Genomic DNA, 26582 nt, shown 5'->3' with positions numbered 1-26582 from the left:
ACAAACACATGAAAGTGAGCATGAAAAAGCATTAGAAAACATACCGCCTCTTTGGAAATGACTGCTAGTTCGCCTGGCTTAAGCCCTTGTTTGGCAACCTCCCGAGCTGCATATCCCTATAATATTTGAAAACAAACATGTATTAAGCATTAAAAGTTATCGAGGCTTCCACAATACTGCAAAAATTATCACAAAGCACAAACAACAATTTTTCAACACTTGATCATTATTACCAAATGATTTTATTTATCCTATTAAACCACAATTCTACACAAAACAACTACAAGAGTCGAGTACAAAAAGATTCTATATGTATCTTTTAAAAAAAAAAAAAATACCTTCAAAGAAAGGCACTGGTCTAACTGGTGGATGATTTATTTTCCAACTCTGTTGGAGAAGAGGAGAATCACCGGAAAAAAAAAAATTGCTTGCGTTGCTTTGCTTGTGTTATGAACTGAGAAAGTCGAAGGGTTTTTCCTTCTTTTTGTGGCTAATAAGAGTCTGTTTTGATTCCCCATATTTGTTGATTTGTTTTATATTATATTTTATAATTAATTAATAATGAACTTCCTTAGTCAATACGTTTCTTTTAGAGATTGAGTATAAAGACTGATTGGATTGATTGCCTTCCCTTTTCACTGACGGGTACAGGCAGCAACTCCTTTTGTTTTAATTTTTTTTAAATACAAATATATACATAAGCTTAAAAAAATAAAATTGGGCCCCCCTCAGCTGTGGGCCCCGGGCTGTAGCCCTGGTGGCCCCGGCCCAAGGCCGGCTCTGGCAAGAAAAATAAGAAAGAAAAATATATAACCATGCTTTGCACTTCATCTTAAATCATGTAATCATCTACTTGGTTGCGCCACAAGTTACAAATATATCTCATTAATAATCGAGAAAACCTAAAGTTTCTACGTAAGTAATTGCAAACAATAATTCATTTTGGCCATAACGCATGTAGGCCAACTTAATACCTGTTTCACGAATCTGCCTGGATTCATAATTACACAAATACAAATCTGCTGCACCCACTGTGAAATCATTCTTTTCGAGTAAGAGTTCATCGTCAACACTGATCCCCATTGTTGAATAGCAGCGATCAGAAGAAAAAACAAAAGGCCTCAATTTTTTCCACCCTTTCTTTTGTAGAACCCAAAAATCATTTTTATCCATGCCCTCCTCCTCGCAGCAATAATTTCCATAGAGCAAGCAAATTTGTTCCTTGTAAATGCCAATCTGTAACCCCCATATACCCCAAATGGCATCAGGAAGTACGAACTCTTCGAATTTTTCGCTACCTGAATCGAAGGACACAATGGTGATTATAGGGCATTTATCAATAATGGTGTATGTAACTCCATTCAAAAATGTGCTTTGATGATGCTCCCAAGTGCATTTTAACCAAGGGGGAACATCTTCAATCATCTTCCAAGAGTTTGTGGCAAGACTATAAACCTCGACGGCGAATGCTTTGTTGTCCATGCACATCATCCTCACAACCTTGTAGTCATTAACCCCGGGGTGGAACCCGAATTGGAGAGCAATGTAGCCAAATTTCGTGTCGTCGGTGATGCTCAACGGAACAGTCCTATACTTGCCAATGGTTGGGTTCCATATGTGTATACGGCTCTTGGGTTTCAATATTTCATCCGAAATGCAAAGTACCCCGTTGCTTGAACCGTATATCCCATAATGCTCTGTGCTCCCTAAGGGATGCTTTAACTTGAAACGCTGCTCAAATGTTTCATTGGAAAAAAGTGACCACTGAAGGTCTTGTTTCACAAAAGGGTCGTCAACATCGAATTTAAGTTCAAAATCTTGGTGGTGGAGGCAAAGTAGAAAATTGTTGTCACGTCTTGTTGCATTTAAATTAAAATGTGTTGTAACAAAAAGTGAGCTGCTAATCAAATCATTCCAGAATTTGCAGGAGCAAAGAAACCGAACGAGGGGCTTAGGAGGTAGCCTGAGAAGGATGTCCATTAAGACTTCTTTGTTAAAACCTGGTTTGGAAGACATCCTGAAAGAAAAAGAAAAAAAAAGAGGTATAATGAATTTAAGTTGAGATGGATTTGTTTAATTTTTGCAGAAAATGCAATGACTCACTTTTGATGTTGGTGATTCGCAAAGCAAAGGAATGAAATTTTGCAACGAAATTAAAACATAAAGGGGAAGAGAAAAAAACAAGCAACCAAATGGAGAAAAAATGGTTTTCAGGCTAGGGCAGGTTATGACGAGTAAAGAGTGACTAGAATTCTGGTCAGGACGTTATTGAATGGATTAGGGTGACCAAGAAATTTAATTAGCATCCTAGAATAAAGCACCACCACATGGCAATGAAAGAGCGATGAGCAACAATTAATCTCAAGGGTTCTTATATTAGTTTTTCGTTTATCAATATAAGTAAGGTGATTCGATCTTGAAAAGAGAGATACCGCTAGACTAATTACTTGTTGGCATTCTAATACTCACCCACATGTCCAAGGAATTATGTAAAGACAAAATATATTTAGTGATTCGAAGGGAAAGGATTTGTTGTTGTTTTATTTTTAATATAGGGCTTAAACAAATTTTTAGGTCCAATGTTATTGTAATTTTCATGCCATCTATCAAAATAGGTTAAGACCGTACAAAATGAGTAATTTGTGATGATGCTTTGGTCCAACTCATGAGTGGTTGAGTTGAGGGCAGGTAGGTATGGGCATTTTTGTGACTTTCATAACTAAAACGTGTGTGATAGTAAAATTTGGGCCGCCATAATAACCACAGTTTATTCTCACCTCCCCTACTAAAAAAAATCAAGGTTGTTTTTTTTTCTTAATTGTTGTAATGCCCTTAAAAATACGATCAAATCTAATATTATTTCTATAATAAAGGTTTGGTATGTCATTTTACTCCCTCTTTAAACCCCTTAAAAATTATGTTTAAATAGTTGATATGACTCCTACGTGACAAAAAATCGAAAAAATCACGTAGGAGCAACGCTATCAATTTTCACAAAATTATCAACAAACTTGATGATAAGGGGAAAAGTGAAATACAAAAAGTTAGCCAAAGGAACAATGAAGGTTATCGTGATTTCCGAAGAACAATGTGGAATTTGAACGTAAAAAGAAAGTATAGTTGCCTACTCTCTCTCTTTTTTTCTTTTTCTTTTTTTTTTTTTTTTGCGAAAGATAGTTGCCTACTCTTTGTTATGTAAATGTAACTTATGTTTGTATCCAACGACAATAAAATTGATGTCGTCCTTTTCGCTCTGTTTTCACTTTGAAGTCCACGTACACTCCTCCCCTGTCTCTCTAATCGCTACATAGGTTTAGCAGAATTAGCTCCATCTTCTTCAAAGAAATGGCGTCCAAAACCCTAATTCGAACTGGAGCTTCCCTAATGAACCGGATCTTATCCAAACCATTGCTACACCCGAACCCGAATTCGAATCACCAGATTGTATCTCACGGCCTCGAAATCACTCCCAAGCTATTCCCATCTCTTTCAAACTTCGACACCTCCTTCCGTTTGCCCCAAAACGACGCCGAATCGCTGAAACGGGTCTCCTATGAAGGGCTCGTGTACCCTTGTGGCCTCCCTTATCTCCCGTTCTTCTTACCTGACGGTACTCTCTCTCTCTCTCTCTCTCTCTCTCTCTCTCTCTCTCTCTATTGGTTTATGCTCATTTTTGGATTGTACGGTATGTTTGTACCCTTTTTTTCCCAGTCTATTGGACTAATCGACAGTTTGGTTGCTGAGAAAATGTCGGAAATATATTAAAATCAGCAGTTTTGATGATTTGTGCGTTTTCAGGACTGTACAAAGCTTACAGCTTTATTTAGATTGTAAATATCTGCTCTTTAAGTTGAGAAATTTCGAGACACAGCAGCCATAATGGTGAATAGGCTTGGATTTATTTTTATAAAAAAAAAATTTGTGTGGACTGAGTTCATCAATTTCAGTTTTAGTTTCAAACAGGATAAACGTTTCACTAGTATTACACCTTATGTTCTGGGTTGAAGAAGATTTAACTTGTAAGTGGGCCCTCCATTGGCAGTTCTCATACCTCTGATTTGTGCCCACCTAGAGGTTCTCATTTGATAAAATTTGATGGGTTGGGAATCTGAAACTTATTTAGTCTCATAAGCTGGGATTTCTAACAATTTAATGGATTTTGTTCTTGAGGCTTAATGTAAGTTGCACGAAGCAGTTTGTTTTGTAACTGGCATATTTATGTTTTTAGGCACACAAGTATATTTTCTTTGTCATTTCTTTTTCTGATTTTATTGGAAAAATGATGGGAACCTAATGTTCCTAATCTTAAAGATGGGGTTTAACTATTATTAGTCGCCTTAATTATGATAGATTGATAATCTGTCATGACCATCACATAGAGAATGAACGTATGCTTAAATTCAGTAGATTGGTTTCTAAAGTTTAATATTTGAGTTTTAACAGGAACAACAAATCTACATCATTTCATAATCCTAATGCTAGCTAGGTGTTCATGCGATGTGATTTATAGGTTTAGGCTTATGCTGGACAAAAAGTAATTGTTTCTGCGCTATATAATGTTTTCTGGGAGAACCTTGTAGATGGAGAGTGAATTCTTCTAGTGTTACGAAATAAGACGTTTCATTTCACTTCCATATTGGTGTCAAGTTGTGTAGTTCAGAACAGATTTGTGTAATTTTTTTGTTTTTTGACATTGTGCGGTTCTTTTATTTCTTCCTCTGTTAAATTATGATTGTCATAGTAGACTGGGAGCCCAACGTCTGATGTTTGAAGTACCCAAAAGAAAAACTTCTTTGTCCTAAAGATAATGTCTACCGAGTATGCCAACAGGATAATAGTCAACTTGTACAGAAAGTAATTTGACAGTGACTCCAATTTTGTTTCCTGTTGGCCCTGCTTAAATGTTATATATTTTATTCCTCAGGAGATGATTCTTCATCATCAGAGCCAATGCTATTATTTCCAAAGCGGACGTTCCAGCCTAGTACCATCCGACGCAAGAGGAACCATGGATTTTTTGCTCGGTCTCTCTCTCTCTCTCTCTCTCTCTCTCTCTCTCACACACGTCACACACATACACACTCTCACTAGTGATATTTCTTTTAACGTATAGTTTTAGGCTGCCTTTTGGAATTAGTATTATGATTTTAGTTATGGGCAAGTAGATATATAATGCACATTTAAGGTTTATCCGTTTATGAAGGAAAAAGTGAAAGGTGTTTGATTTAAGGGCTCCCGATTTCCCAATGCTATTTTGAGATCATTTTACTTCTTTTCAGTGATGGGCAAAATTAGTTTCAGCATATTACATGATGTGATTCACTTCTCTGGATAATGGGTCATTAAAATATGCCAGTAATCAGTAGATTAATGCTATCAGTTTCTCCTCTTATTTTTCAAGTTTCAACTTGGCAACAAAGATAAACCAGTTATCAATAGATTTTCCATGCATGACTAACATAATATTTATTCACATGAACAGCAAGGCAACCAAGGGTGGACGGAGAGTAATTGCTAGAAGAATAGCGAAGGGTCGATCAAGAGTTACAGCTTAGCATCTCTTTCTCTGGCCTAGTCTTGCCTTGGAACCTAGTCTAGAAGCTTTACCTTGGATCATGGTAATGTTTGTTCTTTTTGTAGTTGCTTAGCCTTGTTGTACTGAGGCTTCTTAGCTGGAAACAGAATTTGTTCGATGACATTTTCTTCTCGCAACCTTGAGGGTTCCAGCTATTAAATCACGTTCCATGTATTTATGCTTGTCAGAAATTTCTTGTTACCTCATATTTTCATAATGTTTAGAGTTTAATAGTTGGCATTTTTCTTTGTTGGGTGATTCCGGTTTGGCATATGTCGCTGTTGTACGAACAACAGTCTTGAAAAGCGAGGCCATGCTTATGAATACTGGCCTGTATTGTGACTGAGTTACAATAATAGCAAGAGAGGGAAGCACAGCTTACAAAAACCCTTGCACTTCTTTTGAATGTTTGAATAGAATTTGCAAAATGCTTGATGGGACTGTGATTTGTAATTTTACAGGGGACGTGATTGCATTCTTCACTAAAACGACACATCGTTTAAATTACCATTTTCTGGAAAGATCACGATATGTGGTGGGAGATGCCAATATGACTAATCTATTAGGAAATCATAGATGATTTAAAGCCATTCGACAAAATAAATAAATAAATAAACAAAAGATTATTAAAACCAAATATGGTTATTTACCTTTTAGCATTTTTTTCTTTTCTTATTAATGGAGTGGGGTTTTTGAAGTGTGAATATCTTTTTATTTTTCGATAATGAATATCTTTTTATTTTTCGATATTGAAAAAAAAAAAGTATCATTAGATTAAAAGCTAATTGTCTTTAATTTTTATTTTTATTTGTGGATGTATAGTCAATTTCTGGCCTAAATCTCATTTTTAAGGTTGGGCGATATGTCTTTATCTGGTGTTGTCGTATATAAAATAATTTTGAAGCAGGTGCTAGCATAAATGGAATACAAATAAATATGGGAATATAATAACATGTGAAAGGAGGTAGATATGGGGCTTCAACAAACATTACTCCCCAAGGAGCCTAAACTAGCTAGCAACATTTAGGTTTTCTAGTAATGGGAATAGCGTCACCTTATGCAAATGTCAAGAAATTAATATATGCATTTTTCAGGTTTATGAATATAAATCCAAGTTCCAACCATACAAAAAACCTAATTTGAATTTATTACCATGTCTAGCTAGCTAGGCTTCCGAAACAGTAGAGTTTGCGACAAATTGGGTGCTCGATAAAGGTGACAAGGATGAAGATACCGATAACGGGGATGATGATGAGGAAGATGATGGCAATGAAAGTATGGCATCAATGCACTCCAATTGACTGGATAGAAACTGAAGATCTTGAGGATAAGCCCCATGAGTAGATGGAAAACATGATAATTTGGCAAGTGAGTCAAGGTCTTGTGGATCAGATGGGTAACATGGCATCCTACAAACATTACCATCAAGGATCTCACACAATTTAGGCAGTGTAGGTAGAATTGAAGGGTTTTCATATACTGCTGGTGCTGATGATGGCATACTAATTGGAACCATAAGTTCATTACCAATATTATAATGTGCAGCTGCTTCATCAATGCTGAAATTTTGAAGATGTGGATTGGGATCAAATTGATGATGGGGTTGATAGCCTAAAGACCATGAGGACTCATATGAGGAAGAATTTGATGGCAATTGGAGGGGAGGAGGAAAATGATGAACGAAATTGGAACCGTAATTGGTCTGGTCTAACTTGATGAGATTGATGTTATTATGATCACCATGAAAATTGAAACCTTGAGGCATTGGATTTGGAATGGGAAGGAATAGCTGGTCTTGTTGAGGACCCAAATTAGGGTTTGTGGTGAGGGTGAAGAAACTTTCCTCAGAATTACCACTAGGGTTGTGAATATCATGAGAAAAGGAGGCCAAGGCAGGAATAACTTCATGAGGGATGAGCTTCTTTTTTATGCTTGAGTTCCAAAAGTTCTTCACTTCATTATCTGTTCTTCCTGGTAGATGCTTGGCTATCTGAGCCCATCTGCTTGCATGAAGATGGTAATTAAAATATCACAATAATAATGAGGAGATGATCATCAATTGATGGATGCTCAAGCTATATATAGATGGTGATGATATAAATAATCAAATAAGTTACACGTAATATATGTACCTGTTGCCTAGAATGCTATGGAGTTCAATGATGAGGGCAGCCTCTTGGGGAGAGAAGCTCCCACGTTTTAAGTCAGGTCTCAAATAATTTATCCATCTCAGTCTGCAGCTCTTTCCACATCTCTGTAGGCCTGCCTCATGGAATTCACCAAACCCAAAAGTTTCGAGAAAAATAGGAAAATTTAGGTAACAAATTAAAATGGATTAGCAACCAGAATCGCACACAAACCAGAGAGAGAGAGAGAGAGAGAGAGAACCTGCAAGTTTAGGAACTGAGCTCCAGCAGCCATGGCCATATGTTGTAATGTAGTTGATGAGTTTTTCATCTTCTTCTGGGGACCATAACCCCCTCTTCACTTTCTGTTTGTTGCAGCAGGAGTGATGTCCCATCTCTCTCTCTCTCTTTCGTTCACAAAGCAGTACTAATATTGCAGCCAATGGCAAAAGAAGATAAGTATTGTGTATATATACAATTACAAAACAAAAGGAAAAAGAGATTACTATAGAAAAAGAAAGCTAGCTAGCTAGCTAGCTCTTTATCTCTAGCTTAAAGTTCAACTTCTGAGAGAGAGAGAGAGAGAGAGAGAGAGAGAGATTACAAAAAGAAACAGTGAAAATGTAGCTAGTGTGACTTAGTTAGAAAAGAGAGAAAAATGGATGCATGACATGAAAGTGCAAGTACAGTGAGGTGGTGAATTTAATGTTTGGAGCAGTACTATAGCTAGCAATATATATATATATATATATATATATATATATGGTGGTGGCCCCTTAATTTAGGGTTTGTGGCAAAGGGCTAAAAACTGCAGCATCCTTCTGCTAGACTTGTATGGCTTATAATGGGTTCTTCCTTTGCTCACTCAGGGATGGGCTGGCATGTACACGTGTCTCACATGCAGAGCCTCTGTATATGCAGGCCCCACTCTCGGCTTATCTCCCCAGAGAAGATCAAGTTCAGTCATTACCATTAGCAGGGTGTGATTTGGATTTGAGTGAAAGAAAGTAATAATTTTAAAATGGATTGAAATGTCCGAGTGTTTTTTTTTCCTTTTTCTTGCTTCTTAAGCAAACAAAGCTAACATAGTAACATCCACGAGAACCGCGCAATCAACCAAGATTAATGATCCCATCCAACACTAATCATAGATTTAATTAATTACAATAAAAGTCAACCCAAGTACACTAATCTGCAGCTGTCTAGCATTACCACTAACCACAGACGGTCATTTTATGTGAACAGATAAGTTGAGAAATTAAAGTTGTACATGTTGTGATCTTTAGGAACTTACCTAAAAAAATTGTTCAAAAACCAAACAGCTTTCTCCTTTGATTGTTGTGTTCCTAATTGTCTTCCTCAAATAAAATTCTTGTATGGTTGTAAAATATCTAATCAATTGAGTAAGGAGATGGAGATTCGAACTCAGGTAAATAGTGGGGAGCACATCCGCTCTATCCAGTTTAGCTAAGCTCATGTCTGCGAATGACAAACTGAGTTTGATCCGAAATTTTCTTATCATGCATGTCTGTTCATCAACTGAATGCGCTGACAAACTGAGTTTGATCCCTGACACAAGTTAAGGTAGGCCTTTGGGTTTTGGAGAACATTAAATAAGCAACAAATAAACACAAATCTATTTTAAAATTAAGGGCATTTGGTAAACACAAATGAACACGTCCATTTTGGTAATCTTCTGGTAATTAATGACAATTATGCATAGCTAACAACTATTTGTGCCATTATAGGTTTATAGTTATCTTTGATATCACGAAAGAGGAAAGGGTATGAGATGAGAAGAAAGGGGATCGAATAGGAAGGGTGGCCGAGGATCCCAAAGGGGGCGGCAACTAGTAATTTTTAGGTTTTCTCAAAGAGAACTGAACATGATATTTTTTTTTTTTTTAGGTTTATAGTTATCTTTGATCATGAAGAGGATATAGACAAAACAACTCGTTGAAAGAGGTGGAGAATCACCACTTTTGGGGCTCCATTATGTTGAAAAATGATGAAAAGCAATTGGTAAAAGTAGGCTTTTACGTTCTGTTTAAGGATTCGTTCTTGAGATATAATACTTAATTGCTTTGTTTTTGCTCGATGGAATCTTGAGGAGGAATATATTCTTCTATATAATAATGTTTAAAGTACCAATTTGTTGCTTGAGCTGTATGAAATTAACAAAAACCAGTCTAATCCCAATTAATTTGGACACTGATGGCCATTAATAATACAGATACTATTGCCAAGACACGTGAATTTATATATAATTAAAAAGAAGATCCAATTCCAATGTTCTTCTTTCTTTTAACTTAAAAAAATTGTAAGAACTAGCCCACATGTTTTAAATTTGAAGCAGTGTGTGACAGAAAAGTTACTTTTGAACAAAGTTGAGGACTTAAATTTAATCAGCTTTTTTTCTTTGGATCCCTAATTGCCTACTATCGTACAAAAGCGTTAGAGCCACACTATTAGGAAAGTTACCAAACCATATACAAAGATTATCAAGTCGATGACCAAAGCTAGCCAACTCATCTGCTACCATATTTGCTTCACGAAACACATGTCGGAGTTGGAGGACTTGGAACTCTGTCAATAGTTGTCCAATTTACATAACTAGTGAAAGCAAGCGCCATGGAGGATGTTGATAACTTAAATCAGCTTTATAAAACATGTCAAGTTACTTTTTTTTATTAAAAAACGAGCCTATTTGGAGAGAAAATTCCACAACTATCCATTTGAGGGATTAGAAAATGACGAGTAGTTAGTTGATGGTTATTCAAATAGGCTCTTTTAAGGGCTTTTGTATAAAACGTCATGTTAGAATGAATCTATTTATTGAATTGGGGATAGCTCTCTCAAATGGACACACAGAAATGCAATATTTCAAGAGAGAATAAAACCTTAAGGCAATTCTTATTTGTGATGAAACAGTCTGCTGCAAAGCACCCAAGTATTATTGGTTGCTTCTGATAGAAAAAGTAAAAGTTTGGAATGCTTATGATGGAAGAGATAGGACCAAACCAGATTCTTGATTTATTGTTGCACATGCAACAATTAATTGCAACAGACTCTTTTGCTTTATTTGTTGAGCCATCAAAGGACACAAGCTGCAAGAGATTTTTGTTTTTATCCCTACTCATTGGGGAATCAAATGAAGAACATGAAAGAATGACTAGGTCATTCCTTGTCTTCTATCAATAGAATATTGATTTTGGTATGGGTCATTGTCATTTAAAATATTGTTTGACAAACTCAAATCAAATTTTAAATGGTAAAGATCTCAATGTTCTTGTTATTAACCACCACCCACCCCCTCTCTCCTTCTTTCTAGTTTCTTGACATCCATTCTCTTTGATTAGGAGAAGAATATGAAGTTAATTAACTGATATCCCCGCGATATACAAGTTTTTCTCCTTCATACCTTCTCCTCTTCTATATGTTGTGTTTGCAACCTAACCTCTGAAATTCTGAAAGACTGAAAAGACGGAAAAGGAAAAGGAAATAAGATTCAAGCATGCCAGAGCAAGGTTTAAACTTCAAACACATAATGCTTAGTTAAGTTAATGAAAGCTCCAACAACTGTCCTTTCAATCCTCTCTAGGTTCTATATGCATGATGGAATACAAGTAACAACTACAGAAAATCAGAGGCTGAAATCAAATTTTGCAACCACAAGCACTTGGATTGGCTAGAAGATCCCAGTTTTTTTTGGGGTTGGAAAGATGACTTTTAACCTGCAAATCTCATCAAAATTTTCATGTTGCAAAATATAGTGACCAAAACATGATGCGAATATTGGATTGGACCCATAGCTGTATTCTTTTTTTATGAAATGCATAAAGGAGTTGAAAACTTTATGAATTATTGAATGTAAACCAAAGACAAATCAGCTTTTCATTTGATTTGCAAATTTTGCAAACCAAAGGTAAAAACCCAAAAACAAAAGTGGTTTTGAATTCTTCTGAAATCAATCAGGACTGATAATCTGTACCCCATGAAACAAAATTACAACGTAGGCCAGAGAAAATGACACAAACAAATTAAAGGGATTTGAGAGAAGTGACCCACCAGACTGAGTTGCTTCTCTTCATGGCAACCCCCCCCCATGAAAGAAAGTTTACGTTTTTACTCACAATTCAAGAAACGTTGGCCATGCTTTGTTGCTTTCCAATTTCACTTGCAGAGAATCCACATCAAATGACATCAACCAAATTTCACAGCTTTTGGTGGCATCCTGATTTCCTGCCTTTGTTAGGGGTCTTCCTCCCACGTCAGCAGCTTGTGGACCAATCACAATGCACCATCTTTGACCTCGTAGGCCATGCATGTTGAGAGAAGTCAAACTTTAACGAATTGGAGATACTGTCTAAAACTTCTAAATATGTGTCCTCACTTGTGAAGTTGACCTATGAACCATTTCATCACAGTCTGGTCTATTTTGATCAAAACTACTATCTTCATGTAACTATTGTTTTGCTTTGAGAAAAATCGAAGTCAGTAAAAAATAGTATATGTCCAATTTTGATGGCCAGTTTTGATTTCTTAAACACATATCGTCGTTTAACTGGATTATTCTCTCGACCCTTAAGCGACAGAAACTGCCCAGCAAAAGCTTTTCTCATCTGCTTTTCATTATTTGAAGGTAATGATTTACTCTTTCACAATACTTCTGCAGGCAAGGTTGATAGTAATGCATTTGGTCCTTTCAATCAACTAGGTGTGAATGAAGTGACCATATTGTTAATTTATTTATATGTTTACCATCTGGTTATTATATTAGTAATAATGGTGATACTATTCTTTTTTTCTTTTTGGGTGGCTTTTAGGCCTTAATGGTGATACCCACATCTGCATCATGTTCCCTAAGTGGAGTTCAGAAGTTAATTTAGGGACTTCATGGTGATGCCCACATATGCATATAATTTGTTCATGTTCCCTAAGTGGAGTTCAGAGATTAATTTTCATGTAAAGATTTAATCTTTTCTAAACAGGATTGAAAGGACAATCATATCTTCATCAAAAAAGGACAATCATATGTCCAATTATGAAGCTGAGCTTACAAAGTCAAGTAGGGCCTTTTCAGTGAAAAATAAAGAACAGAAAAGAAAATTGAAAAAGTAAAAAAGATTTAAAAAAAACCCAGATAAGAAATCCTGTTGGGTTTTACAAAACAGTGAAATCAACATCACCCTTTCTAGTATTTGTCTTTTTGCAAGTGGGGTAGTATGGCTATAACAAGAATCTGGAGTCCTTGCCAAGCATTAAATTTCTCACTAAAACTAGGCATATTCCAGCCATAACTTATGCAAATTACAGAAAGAAAAACAAGGGCTCTCACATTTGGTTGTATTTGATATGGGAAAGTAGAAGGATCAAGGGATCTTTTAAGTGACAACCCAATCACTCTCCACGTTGTCAATTACTTTTGAAAATGTAATTCTTATGACAATCAATCTGAACCAATCACTCTACTTGGGCATAATAACACTTTCATTTCTGGACTGCATTTCAAACTTATAGAAAACAATCATACTTTAGCTGAAACCACAAGAGTACATATAACAAACCCAAATCTTGTGAAATCCTTCGATGCAATTGACAACACACTTATTAAATCAAACATGGAAGTTGCACATGTAATTGAATTCTGAATTCTGTAGTAACTCACTCTCCAAAAATCTATACTTGTCTATATAATCACAACCAACTCTCCCGAAACTTGTTTCGGTTCTCTATCAGTAATCATTTGAAGCAAATCTTTGCGTAATTTGAACAATATCGAAATTAAAAAGGACAACAAGTTGTTGAAATCATGAAGGCAGTCCTTACTTAGTATCCCTTACTGTCATTGATATCTTCCTCGTTGAACTCTGCCCACAGATATTGGGGGATATAGATCAGAACCGCAGTTGCTCCTTGTATCCCCCTTAGAAAGCCCCATTGACTTGTTATGGTAATGATACTCCTCCATTGAAAACCTCTGCATATCAAAACAATTGGAAGTTCTCTGCTTGGCCTTAGTTGATTTTGTGAGACTCATGTAACTGGGTTTGCATAGATTAGTTTCGTCTCCATTTTCCACCTTTAGATTGTTACTAAACACCAGAGTTGGAGATGCAGAAGTACACGAAGTTGATGCCGAGCTCTCATCCTGCAGAAAATCAGAACTTGGAGCAGAAGACGAGCGAGTTATTGGATTTGCTGTAGGAGGTCTAGCAGAAACCCTGGTTGAGACATTGTTCCTTCTCACTTTCACTGAGTTCTGTTCTGAAGAATATGGATAAAAGCCAACAATGCCATCTCCACTTTTCCTGGAACAAGGAGTGACTGCTGAAGGCACACTTTGAATCTCTTCCATCAGCCTATTTTCCCACGGCTTGGCTGCCATCCATTTTTCTAACCAGCTCCATCCCGAATTGTTATCGTCCACCTTCTGATGCCTAACAGCCTTTGCTGTCTTGCTTGTCCTACAATATGGACTGGCATTTGATCTTGATCTCTGCCAAAAAACAACATAATCATATGCAACTCAAACACCATTCATATTCATTCAACTAAGCCATGTTTTTATCCCGTTAACTCTTTTACCAAAAATAAATAAATAAATCCATTATTACCTGTTGAGAGAAGGAGTATGCAATTGCTCTCTCCCTCTTGATGTTTGCTCTTTGCCTCATTTCCAGCTTTGCTCTAACTTCACTCACTGTTCCTGGACTATCACACCATCCTTGCTGAAAATTGTTTTAAACACAATATTGATCATAGGGTAAACAGGGTTAATATCTTCAGGATAATATGCATCACATCATCACAATGTTGAATGCAAGAAAATTTTGATAAGCACCTCAGCCTGCTTAATGGGATCAGCTTGGTAGCAATGTTCATCTAATGAGTTTTGCACAGATTCTTGCCCTTCTGGAGAGGTCCTTTGTGCTCGAGCTCGAGCCTGAACTCGAGCAAGTGCCTGCATGCACCTCAATGTAACAGCGGCTTGCTTCCTAACCTGTCGACCACGAAATATAGCTTGAAGCCTTACCACTGCTCTCAAGGCCCTCAAAGCCTGCCTTGCCTGCAGTTTATCAGTTACCCCATTAACCATTATCAAATGAACATAATGACACAACATTATGCATTCGCTTATATGCAAAAAAGTTCATATTGTCTTATTCATTAGATGGATAATCTACAGCCCAGTTTACTGATCCTAACTCTTTTCTTTGCTTTTCAACATCACAAGCCCAATGACCTCCAATTAGTTCTATCTTTGAATAATCTCCATTCAAGCAGCTCATCTAAAACAAGATAAGCTGATACAATCTGGCTTTCATTTTTCAATCCACTTCCCAACAAACTCTCCAACTTACTTAACTTTCTTCTGATTTCTTTATCATTTTCATTTTTACTATGAACCAGCTTGCTGACCAGAAAATTAGTACTAAAACTGATCAAACAAAGAAAGAACCTAAAACTAGTACTAAAACTGACCAGAAAATTGTACGAGAAAAGAAAGACTTAAATCTTATATCCATATGTAAACTGTGTCGAGATGAAATAAAGAGGAAGTTACATATCAAAGTTGCAGTGTCCAAAAACTTTGTTACTGATAGTGCAGAATCTAAACTAGATTCCATACGCACCCAAGAAGTTTGAATTGCATTACCCGTTTGAAAGAAATTTTTTTTTTGGGTGAAACCATCAAAGAAATGCCTTGACACTCAGGATCAATCTCTTTATAATATTCAACACAGGACACAAAGTTAGTGCAAATATTATAAAGTTTTGTGACAGTTATTGAACAGAATTCAGCTATCTACCTAGACAATAACTCATGCTTAACTAAATAGAACATATAACTAATTTCAGTGTACTTAAATATATGCTACATATTAATGGAAATAGCAGGAGGCAGAACCACTTACCAAGAATCCCCGAAACACAGCTTGGATCCGAATAGCTGCCCACTCTTTCTTGATGACAATGAAGTTTTTAGGTTGAGTTCTGACAAGAGTAGCCATGGCAGCAGCTAATGCATCGTCGAGCGAATTCAATGGCTCTGCAGCTGCCACTTGGCTCCTGTTCATCCCACCTTTCGATGATGATCCAAACCCTTCTGATGAACTCCTCCAAAGCTTCCACTTCTTCTTGCTCTTGTCCCCCACCTTCTCCTAAAACAACCCAAGTACCAAAAACAGAAGAAAACAATAGAAACAGAGGAAAACAGAGTGAAACGGAGGAAACAGAGGGAAATAAGAAAAATAAAAACAGAGGGTGAGGAATGTTGGGTTTACCTGGTCACTTGTGGGGGCCTTTTTGAGATTGATAAGTGACTTTAACCATTTCCCCGGAGTGCCCATTTGAGAAAAACAAGCTATAAATCTGAATTAACCTTGAATTTCTCTCTGTGTTTTTGTTTGTGGGAAGTGTTTTCTTCTGAAAGTGCTTTTTGGAAACAGAAATAGAAGCTGAGAGCTGCAGAGAGTGCTGTCTGGGTTTTTTTTTTTGGGGATTGGGTTTTGGAATTTGACAACAGATCTGTCAGTGTATTAAACTATTGATCAAGGAGCCTTGAAGAAGAAGGTTTTTTATTTATTTATAAATATTAATTAAGGAAAGGTTTTATTACCAATTTGAATTTCGAATTCGAAAAAAAGTCAATTGAAAGCATGTAACGGATATAAATTGCAAACGACGACGTTCAGGCGAAACATCATTCGAGCCCTGTTAGTGACAAGGTGGGGGCCCAGAAGCAAGTCCGTTAAAGAGTCACTTGCACTGCATCGGGTCCGGGCCTGTGGTTGGGCCTCACTTTTGAGCCCTCCTAGTTCATCTTTTGTTATAGAGGTTTTGGTTCTTGTGCTTTTCTATGTTGAACATGGGTTGTTATGCTGTGTGTAATAATGTTTCGTCCTGTTAATTGCATAGTTAACCCCAATATGTTGACCACACTCCAAAAGTAGTTGAAGGCAATGCAGGGGAAAGATGAGAGGGGTGTGATCGAAGAACTCATTGTTGATCTTGAGCTAAACCAGGTTGTGGGGAGTTTCAGAGATTCGCCATTGCTTTTGTTGCCAGGCAAAGCAGATATATACATGTTTGATGAACCTTCAAGTTATCTTGATGTGAAACAAAGGCTTAAAGCAGCCAAAGTCATCCGATCTTTGATCAGGCCTGATAGGTTTTGTTTTCATAGCTCTCTTCTCTTCTTGCCTCAAATATTTTTTTTTTCCATTGCTTGTATTTGTGGGGTCTTTTTCTTGCTTACATTGGGCATGTTTAAGTAATGGATGTTTTGCTTTGCTTTACATTTTCAGCTATGTAATCGATGTGGAGCATGATTTAAGCGTCCTAGATTACTTATCAGATCACATTTCTTGTTCATATGGGAAGCCGCCTGGTGCATTTGGAGCTGTAACCCTACCCTTCTCAGTTAGAGAAGGATTGATAACCTTGGACTTATGTTGGGTTCGGCATGGATCTAATTGATTGCCCTGGGATTGGTAACTCCCGGGGTGATGCAGGGAATCAATATGGACCCAATTGATCTCTCCAGATAATTGGTAACCTCGAGGTAATGTTGAGATTGATATGGATCCAATTGATTGCCCCTAAAGGATTGGTAACCTCCGAGGTGATGTAGGGATTGACATGGATCTCATTGATAAGTTCAAACACAGTTGGGTTTACAACAAATTTAAGCCAAGTGCGCGATTTGACATTTAAATGGGAAGTGCGGATTTTATTTAAATAATATAGGCGGAATGATGGATAAGTAGATTAATTTAAACATAATATTTCTCAGATGAATTGCATTCCAAGGGCATGATGACAGGACCCGAACCAAATTCCGCTTTGGAATTCGAGTCGGACACTGTGCGTGTCCGACACTTGGCTAATGTCGGGCACAATTGACTTATTTGCCCTTCGAACTGTATTTTTACCTTGACTCCTACCGAAAATTCGGCAGAGTCTTCCATGTAATTTGCTCAATCCCAAACTTTACACCTGTCAAAACGAGCAATAATATCTACACAACCAACTGCCAGCATACTTAAAATACAACACACAGTCCAGTTCTCAATTTAGGGCAAACACCAGAGCAATTCTACTAGTTTACAGATGAGTTAATCCTTTTACAAAACCAAACTTCTGTAAAACAAAAGAAAGATGTGGAAGGCGGAAAACTGGCCCGGTGGTGGATTTTTTGTGCACTTCTACAGCCTGGGGGCGCAAAACATTTGAAAGTGTGAGTGGACAAAAATAATGGTTCAGAAAATAGCATTAGAATATATTAACCCCCACTGTCAAAATAGTTAAGTAAAACTGAATATCTAAACTACCTTTGAAGCATATTAAAATCAAGGCATTTACATATTTATGCAAATTATACTCAAGATCTATAAAACTCGCATAAAATCACTGTAATCAAAATTCACATAAAAGCACTGAAATCAATTTTAAAAACTACCACTTAGGTGTACCCCTTTTATTCCGTCAATTCCTGATATCCGTCAATTCCCCTTGTAGGTCTCGATGACACAAAGTCAACTCGAGCCGCAAACTGGCAGGATTCAGGGGACCGTAGTCAGCCTGATCCGCAATCCTGGCACTCACGGTCCGGGCGTCCCCGAAACTCGTGAGGCAAATGTCAAGTGCACTGACAAAACTGAAGGTAAACTGGATGTCTGTAGACATCGTCATATCTGAAGGCAACAGCTGTAGCTGGGTACCCATGGTGGTTTAAAAAAAAACTATACCATTTCTGAGAAAGTATAACATGTCTGGAAAATCTACTGACTAACTGAATTTTTATTAAATCAAAAACTCTGAGAAAATATAATATTATAATATTATAATATTTCTGAAAGATCTGATGAATAGCTGAATTTTTGTTAAATCTGGAGCTATAATGCTATTTTATCTGACATAAATCTCAATCTCTACTTTCCATATCTCTTTAGCATATTCAACTAAGCAGCATATAAATAAGATATTTAAATTCAACAAAGTATGCCAGAAAATTTATACTCAATAGAACTTATTCAAGATCAAATAAGGAAATTTATTTGCATAAAATCATTTATAAAAGAAAAGTCCACTCACTTCTGGTCCGAGCTAGCTAGACCTCTTGAAGGTCTCTCCTGCGGGTTTGCCTGGCCCCGGGTGCCTGATTAACCACCATGAATATTTAATTAATAAAACTGCTCGGTATAAGTTATGCAAGTAAAACCCTGACCCCTGACTTCTAGAAGTGCATGCACTAACTTTAAAGTCATTTTTCTGCCCACTTAGGCATCTGATGTTTAGAACTGCCTGGTAAGACTCGAGACGTCACTAAGCGATAAACTTTCATATTGGTCGATACGGAACCCCGTGGGGTCCACGACCTCCGATTACCAATCTGAGAATTCCTATAGGTTCCTCACATTTAAATAACTATGTCTTGCAAGTCTGGTCTGAAACTGACGATCAGATTGGCCGCAATCGTGTACTCGTAAAATTTCTAAACCTTAGCCCCAGGGTTCGCGATTTCGGAGTATCCGGGACTCCGATTCACAATCCGTCGAATCCTACACGATTCTAAAATTATCTAGAACAACATATCTGAAATTGAGCGTGATCCAACGGCTCAACAGTATTGAACCCGGAAATCGCACAATATGAAAAATCCGTTCGAGGCTCAAACGGTATCCAAATTGAGATCTGAGAAATCCTACGTGCTCGTGACAACCTACGGATCGCAACAAGACACAGTGCCACTGCCCTACCCTCACCCACGCCCCGCAGCACGCGCCGGCAGCAATGGGTGTCCAAAGCGATTACACCTCGCCAGAAAAACTTAAAACAACGGCTCCAAACTCCTACCCTAGGTAAAACACCATATTTAGAACCATTTTTGTTCTTGGACCTACCCCAAAAACTGACCGGAAGTGGCCGATCACGGAGGCCGAAAATTGGCCGAAACGTCAAGTTCAAAAATCCAATAGCTACATTGAGAATTATCAATTCCTACCCAACAGGCAGCTAGAACAGTTCCAGAGGTTCAAAATTCATACCTGGATCGACGGAAATGGTGGCCGAATGAGGGAGATCGGCGACTTTGAAGTTCGGATGACGTCGGCCGCTTCTTCTCCAAATTCCAGCGAATCCGCGGCGGCTGGCGGTAGGAGGTGGCTGGGGTTGGAAGAGGACGTCGTCTCGGTCATTTTGGTACCGGCCCCGTCCACATCCTTGGCCGGTGGCCGGAGTTACAAGGTGAAGAAGGATGAGGGGCGGAGAGAAGTCGCGGGAGGGGGAGAGAGAGAGAGAGAGGGAAAGCTGGTTTTTATAAATTCAACTTCGAAATATTTACGATTGTGCCACTGAGATTCTTTTGACCATAACTCTCTCGTTACAACTCCGATTCGGGGCCCATTACGTGTCTATGAACTCATTTCACCGTGCTCTACGCAACGGTGTCTATAGAATGGTCAAATTCCTTTTCGGTCAAAAAGTCAACTTTTCCTTAATAAAATATTCTGAGGGCAAAATTGTCTTTCTTCAAAATAAATTACTAATTAAATAAGAATTTTTGTTTTTGGTTATTACACATGACATATATTAATCAGTCTCAACCTGTTTCAGCTTGTAGGCGCCCTTTCCATATGCCTCTGTGACCTCGAACGGTCCTTCTCAAGAGTGACCAAAAGTGCTTGCATTTAGATCTTTAGTGTTTTCCATTACTCTCATGAGGACCCACTCACCAACTTTGAACCTTCTCGGGTGATGGCACGCTTGTTAAGAGAAGTGAAAGGAGATGGCGTGTGATGTTAGTAAAGAGATTGAGTTGTCTGAAGTAATTAAAAGTGAGGTCAAGTAAGTCAAATTGTAATAAAATTTGTTGCATTTTTCGATGAAGGCAAGGAAGTGAAATAACAATAAATAACTAAATGAAAGGTAGATTGGGATCAGTTGGCTAAGGGAGTATGTTCAAACAAGGGGGTTCAGTTCTTGGCCAAGCTGAATCAGCTAGGTTTCTTGTTTTGCAGACTTTTGAGCAAGACCAATCATAAGTTCAGTCAAATTTAAACAAGGTCTTGGAAATTCAGGAGTAAGTACCAATTTATTTTTCCCTCTACCACTCACAAGCAACATGGCAAGAGGAAAATCCAATTCATCACATTTTCCCTCTATGAATAATGTTTTATGGCCTCTCATGGCATCAAATATTGTATTTGACTAAATAGGGTTTTATAACAAGCCATTAAAAAAACCCAATATTTGACAAAAAAAAAAAATAGAATTGACATAACATAATGCATTCAGAAAATCAAAACACATAAACAAAGTACTTATTCCACTGAGAATATCAAAAACAAGAAATATTTCTCTTGTTTTTGTAATTGTATTTTTTTAGTATATCTAGATTGTCTCCTTATAATCATTTGTCTCAACAAAAGAAAAGGGAAGAGGAAGAAGATCAACTCAATTTCTATAGTGTTTAACTTTAAAGTTCAAAGACCAAAAAAGGACCCCAAAAAAAAAAAAAAAAACACTATATAACTATTAAGTATAGGCCCTTTTAATGTATAGGCAATCACAAACAGTGTTCTTGAGTTTAGATCGCAAATATCTGCAATAAAGTGTTGGACTGCAAAACACAGTTATGAAATTAAAAGTAGAAAATAAAAGGATTGATACAATAATAAGGTGATACCATAACATTAATAGACAACCTAGGATTGCAAAAACCAGAGCCATTTGACATTTGCTACAAATGCAAGGTTTCATCAACAATTTGCAACCAGATTCGCCTTAATTAGGGTGGATCCGAATAGCAGCCCACCAGATTCGCCTCAATTTGCAAGCTACTCTTAATTCTGTAATAATAGATATTGTCTTCATTAAAAATTTTCCATTTGTCTACACTAATACCTACCATTTTCCAAATTTGTAGTAACAAAATTAACACCTATTGATTTGATTCTATTAAGGTGTTTTGGCTTAATTATCTTATACCTATTTAATAAATTGTCACAATTGTTCTAAGTTTGTTATCAACTGATTAAATAGACTGAGGTTATACTTATGTCGATCAGATTAATAGAATGCTTGATGTATCTAAACTGTTGTTTGTCTTGTCGAATTTTTTAACTTAATTATGTGATGAATAGGTATTGTTTTTACTCAAAATTTCCATTTATCCAACTTCTTAATATAAAAGGAAACGCAAAACTTATAAGATATTTATTAAGATCCTTTTAGATTTGGGGTAGGTCCCTCAATCCTTTTCTCTGGCTTGGCTTATCCAGTATCACTCTTATATCCATCACTTAATTTTCTTTTATTGTTAAATTTTCTTTTTTAATGGTGCATTTATATGAGAGAAATAAATTTGGGATTTTGACGAAAGTCAGAATTTCTAAATTGACATAATCCAATTCTCGTGTTCGAATAAAAAAACATAAAATTTAGAAATTCCACTTCCTTTTGTTGTTAAATATTCTACTTTCAGTGAATTTGAGGAATATAAATGAAGGTTGAGGGAATTGATTCAATCGTGCGAGTGAAATAATACATCTTTGTGTGTTATTTCAGTCCAAGTTTATACCTTTGTATATGGATTGTGCGTATGGTTATATTTCCATTTGTTTGTGTAACAAAAGGAGATAACAAATTTAAAATCCTCCAACAACAAAAAAACATTAAAATCCAACGGTCCTAATATCTTTACGGCCGTTTTGCTACTTTCCAAAGTCCTTAACCTCTGACTGCATCCAAGATTCCAACCCAAATAAAAAAATAAAAAACTTTCCAAGTAGGACCTTTTTTACTCCTTCCTTCGCACACACAAACCCAATTCCCACTTAGAAACCCTAATTTCGCAAAACCCTCACTGTACCGTCTCTCCAATGGCACCCAAGCGCCCATCTCCTCTGGATGAGCCTCCGGCTGCTTCTTCTTCCGAAGAAGAGGTAGCCTCGTCTGAAGAAGAAGTAGATGGAGAAGAAGAGGAAGAATCCGGATCCGGGTCCGAATCTGAGTCCGAGGAACCCGAGCCTCCAAAGGCAGCACCCACTCCCGTTGCTGCGAAGAAACCGGACTCGGCTACTGTCAATTCAAAGCCGCAGTCTTCATCCTCTGGCTCAGAGTCCGAGTCCGAATCCGATTCGGAATTGGATAAGGATAGGGTGGTAAAGCCGATAGTTTCGAAGCCAATGGAAGAGACGCCCAAGACCAAGAAGCCCAGATCGAAGGCCTCGGCTATTACTACGTCGGCGGCAAGAGCCGGGTTGAAGCGGCCAAGCGAGAGCGACCCCAAGGATTCCAAGAGGCCCAAGAAGAAGGTCACAGACCCGGATCAGGAGCGAGAACATGCCGGAGAGGAAACGAAGAAGGCGGGTGGAGACGACTCGAAGAAGCTGTTCCAGAGGATTTGGAGCGATGATGATGAGATAACAATTTTGAAAGGCATGATTGATTACTCTACCAAGAAAGGGGCGGATCCATATTCTGATATGGGGGCGTTTCATGATTTTATCAAGAAATCGCTGAAGGCCGATGTGAACAAGACCCAATTGCAAGATAAGATTCGTAGGATCAAGAAGAAGTATGAGACTAATGTGGCCAAAGGGAAGAAGTATAATCCTGTTAAGCCTCATGAGCAAAAGTTGTTCGACTTGTCGAAGAAGGTATGGGGCAGCGGCGAAGGGTCAATTGGGCTCAGTGGGTTGTCTGAACAGTCCAAGTCTAATGGGAAGGCTAGGACAAATCAGAAGGGTAACAAGACTTTGGCTTCACTTAAAGCTGAGCTTCTGAGTTCACCGGAGCGCCCAAAGGAGTGTGAGAAGGTGGAATTTGGTCTGAAGCCGTGTGGGTCTGAAAGTTTGAGTGAGGTGATTGGGTTTGATAAGGGTTTCAGAGAGCTGGGGTTGCCGGAGGGTGTCGTGAAGCAGGGCTTGGAGTTGATTGGAGGAGCCAAGCGAGCTGAGTTGAAGGAGAAGTGGAAGAAGCTGCATGTTGCTGAATTGGAGCTTTTTGTTAAAAAGAGTGAGTTGATGAGAGATCAGGCTAAGGTGATTCTGGAGGCGTTAAAGTCATCTGAGCATTAGAACCTTATAACAAGGCACTGTGTTGATGTCTAACAAGACAATGTTTAAAAGTTTTAGTAATTGTTAATTAAGAACTCTGTAGCATTTAGCTGCTTAGTTTGTCTGTATTAAATCTTCTTTGCCCTTTGTTGTCCTCTATGATGTTGATTTAAAGTTATTTATGTGGCATTGTTATTGTCAGTTTTGTTTCTGCCCCTTGTGTTGTGTTATTGGTGGTGATGCCTTTGATAATTATAAGCAGGGTTATATAATCTGGCTGAGTGTCCTTGAATTCTTAGTTACATTATCTCAGTTATGCATAGCTGCAACTGTCTTTGTGTTTGTGGTCACTGTAATCTTGGTGTAGAAGAGAAAGAGCAAATAAGAAGACTCAAATATGTTTGTATGGGCTAGCAAAGCATAGTTGTGATTTGGTGGGGTAGTTTGTTATATGGGAAGCCGGGTGCATTTGGAGCTGTTACCCTACCCTTCTCAGTTAGAGAAGGAATCAACATCTTCTTGTCGGGATTCGTTCCTAAAGAAAACCCAAGGTTCCGAGATGAATCTTTAACTTTTAAGGTAAGATAATATATTTTGTCAATGAAAATGCTGGTTTTGAGTGACTTAATCAATCTTTTTAAATATAAATATAAATATATATTATGTTGTTGTCTTGTTTAGGTTGCTGAGACTCCACAAGAAAGCGGTGAGGAAATTGAGACATATGCACGGTATGGATGCCCATCGATGACTAAAACGTTGGGAGAGTTCAAGCTTCAAGTTATAGAGGGTGAATTTACCAATTCTCAAATTATTGTGATGTTGGGTGAGAATGGATCAGGGAAGACCACATTTATGAGAATGCTGGTACTAGTCTTTATCATTTTCACTCTTTTGATTCAATCGTATGTTAAATTGCATCTTGGTACGTGGAGTCATTGCATTGCATACATTTGTTCAATTTGTAGGTTGGTTTATCGAAACCTGATTCTGGTGTGGAGATACCTGAGCTTCATGTTTCTTACAAAAACCAGAAAATTAATCCAAAGCGTGCAACAAAAGTCAAAGACCTGCTTCATGAAAAAATTCGTGATTCCTGTACACATCCCCAGTTTGTGACAGACGTGATGAAGCCTCTTCAGATTGAGCAATTAATGGATCAAGAAATTACCAAACTCTCTGGTGGAGAGCTGCAAAGGGTTGCTCTATGTGTATGCCTTGGAAAGGTAACAGATTTTAGTATATGTTTATAGCAATAACAAATTAAGCTTGTGATGATGCATCTGCTTTGCTTTGAACTTATGCAGCCCTAAATTTTGCTTGATATTGCAGCCTGCAGACATCTATCTGATGGATGAACCAAGTGCATATCTTGATTCTGAGCAGCGTATTGTTGCAGCAAAAGTCATAAAGAGGTTCGTCCTCCATGCTAAGAAAACCGCATTCGTGGTTGAGCATGATTTCATTATTGCTACTTACTTGGCAGACAAAAGTTATTGTCTATGAAGGAAAGTCATCAGTTGATTGTATTGCAAATTCTCCGGTCTTTGTTGACTGGGATGAATCTCTTCTTATCTGTAAGTCTTGCAGCTTGTTTAATTTATCTCCAATTGAATGTGATGTAATTTTTGTTATTCTAGGATCTGATTCTCTTTGTATTTTCAATGTGGCATTGCAGCAACTGGATATCACATTTAGACGTGACCCTACAAACATTCGCCCAAGAATCAACAAATTGAACTCAACCAAGGATAGGGAGCAAAAGGCTTCTGGGTCCTATTATTACTTGGACGACTAAACTGGAACACTGTCCAACATGTTCGAGACAACAATTCCCCTCTCCAACTTCAAGGGTGGGACTCGACTAAGCCCCAGCCACCAAACGGGAAAGGTATGGTACCCTCATTCCGACTATGCCCGAAATTCGCCTGTTTATGTTGTGTATTTATGACAATTTGATATTTTCTGTATTTGTATTTTGCAGTTGTGCAAAGTTTCAGAGGGCAGGGCATTGATAGATACACTCTAGTCAATAATAATAACAATCCTAGAAGGTATATATATATGGTTCACTACTCATTCCAATCTGTTAGTTATGTTATATATTTATGAAATCATCGTGATATTTATTGCAGTTTTGCAACGTTTTAGACAAGGCTGAGTTACTGGCCGGCATGCCAACAAATGATCAAAGAGGGTCCTTCGCCGGTGAATATATAGGAGCTTGTTGTTTCTGCTTGAATGAGTGTGTTCAGCCCATGTGACCAAATTCAGTACATTTTCCCTCTATGGATAGTGTTTTATGGCCTCGCATGGCATCAAATATTGTATTTGACTAAATGCTTTTTTATTTTTTGAGTTTTTATTCGAATTTGACTGAATGCCATTTGAGAAATAAGCTCCTATCTGAATTAACCTTGAGTTTCCCTGTGTGTTTTTCTTTGTGGAAAGTGTTTTCTTCTGAAAGTGCTTTTTGGAAACAGAAATAGAAGCTGAGAGCTGCAGAGAGGGTTGTCTGGGGTTTTTTTTTTCGCGGGGGGGCGGGGTGGGGAAGCAGGTAACGGATATAAATTGCACGGTAACACTAGTCTATTTGCCGTTGCGCTCCTTCTTTAGGAACGACGAAGCTACGCTGAAATATCCAAGACCTGTTGTTAGTGACAAGGTGGGGCCCACTTGAAGCCCGTCTACTTGCACTGAATCCAGCCCAGGCCCTTGGTTGGGCCTCGCTTTTGAACCCTCCTAGTTCATCTTTTGTTCTTTTTTTATTCCTTTTCGTAGATCAAACATCAAATATGTTCATCTTTGTTAAGG

At 37.7% G+C, this 26582-nt stretch overlaps 6 protein-coding genes and 1 pseudogene across 7 annotated transcripts; 4 read left to right on the top strand and 3 right to left on the bottom strand.

Annotated features, from left to right (window-relative positions):
• LOC117621430 (F-box/kelch-repeat protein At3g06240-like) lies at nucleotides 1-2208 on the bottom strand. Of its 2 annotated transcripts, XM_034351899.1 has the most exons (3): nucleotides 2104-2208; nucleotides 975-2017; nucleotides 1-116 (listed from the first exon to the last, which is right to left on the bottom strand). In XM_034351899.1, the coding sequence occupies exons 2-3, from the start codon at nucleotides 2014-2016 to the stop codon at nucleotides 79-81; spliced, it is 1080 nt and encodes a 359-aa protein (XP_034207790.1). In that variant the 5' UTR covers nucleotide 2017; nucleotides 2104-2208; the 3' UTR covers nucleotides 1-78. The 2 variants fall into 2 exon arrangements, with proteins under 2 accessions (XP_034207790.1, XP_034207789.1); XM_034351898.1 differs by lacking the exon at nucleotides 1-116 and having other exon boundaries at nucleotides 869-2017.
• Nucleotides 2209-3241: 1033 nt separating this feature from the next.
• Nucleotides 3242-5824, top strand: LOC117621542. Its single transcript, XM_034352090.1, has 3 exons — nucleotides 3242-3610; nucleotides 4925-5024; nucleotides 5483-5824. The coding sequence occupies exons 1-3, from the start codon at nucleotides 3346-3348 to the stop codon at nucleotides 5553-5555; spliced, it is 438 nt and encodes a 145-aa protein (XP_034207981.1). The 5' UTR covers nucleotides 3242-3345; the 3' UTR covers nucleotides 5556-5824.
• Nucleotides 5825-6528: 704 nt separating this feature from the next.
• LOC117622327 (transcription factor MYB26-like) lies at nucleotides 6529-8205 on the bottom strand. The gene is made up of 3 exons (XM_034352976.1): nucleotides 7964-8205; nucleotides 7708-7837; nucleotides 6529-7575 (listed from the first exon to the last, which is right to left on the bottom strand). Exons 1-3 carry the CDS (start codon nucleotides 8094-8096, stop codon nucleotides 6741-6743), a joined length of 1098 nt encoding a protein of 365 aa, XP_034208867.1. The 5' UTR covers nucleotides 8097-8205; the 3' UTR covers nucleotides 6529-6740.
• A 5106-nt stretch (nucleotides 8206-13311) lies between these two features.
• Nucleotides 13312-16225, bottom strand: LOC117620898 (protein IQ-DOMAIN 1-like). Its single transcript, XM_034351143.1, has 5 exons — nucleotides 15990-16225; nucleotides 15621-15866; nucleotides 14546-14770; nucleotides 14319-14432; nucleotides 13312-14200 (listed from the first exon to the last, which is right to left on the bottom strand). The coding sequence occupies exons 1-5, from the start codon at nucleotides 16053-16055 to the stop codon at nucleotides 13547-13549; spliced, it is 1305 nt and encodes a 434-aa protein (XP_034207034.1). The 5' UTR covers nucleotides 16056-16225; the 3' UTR covers nucleotides 13312-13546.
• Nucleotides 16226-16667: 442 nt separating this feature from the next.
• LOC117620955 (ABC transporter E family member 1-like) lies at nucleotides 16668-17184 on the top strand. The gene is made up of 2 exons (XM_034351216.1): nucleotides 16668-16876; nucleotides 17013-17184. The coding sequence occupies exons 1-2, from the start codon at nucleotides 16668-16670 to the stop codon at nucleotides 17182-17184; spliced, it is 381 nt and encodes a 126-aa protein (XP_034207107.1).
• Nucleotides 17185-22445: 5261 nt separating this feature from the next.
• Nucleotides 22446-24040, top strand: LOC117620899 (STOREKEEPER protein-like). Its single transcript, XM_034351144.1, has one exon. It carries the CDS (start codon nucleotides 22590-22592, stop codon nucleotides 23787-23789), a length of 1200 nt encoding a protein of 399 aa, XP_034207035.1. The 5' UTR covers nucleotides 22446-22589; the 3' UTR covers nucleotides 23790-24040.
• A 142-nt stretch (nucleotides 24041-24182) lies between these two features.
• Nucleotides 24183-26192, top strand: LOC117620900 (annotated as a pseudogene).
• Nucleotides 26193-26582: the final 390 nt, after the last annotated feature.

Source organism: Prunus dulcis, chromosome 3 (genome assembly GCF_902201215.1).
Source record: "Prunus dulcis chromosome 3, ALMONDv2, whole genome shotgun sequence".
Lineage (NCBI taxonomy): Eukaryota > Viridiplantae > Streptophyta > Magnoliopsida > Rosales > Rosaceae > Prunus > Prunus dulcis.
The sequence above is the reverse complement of the archived record's forward strand: the minus strand, read 5'-3'. Positions and strand labels throughout refer to the sequence as shown.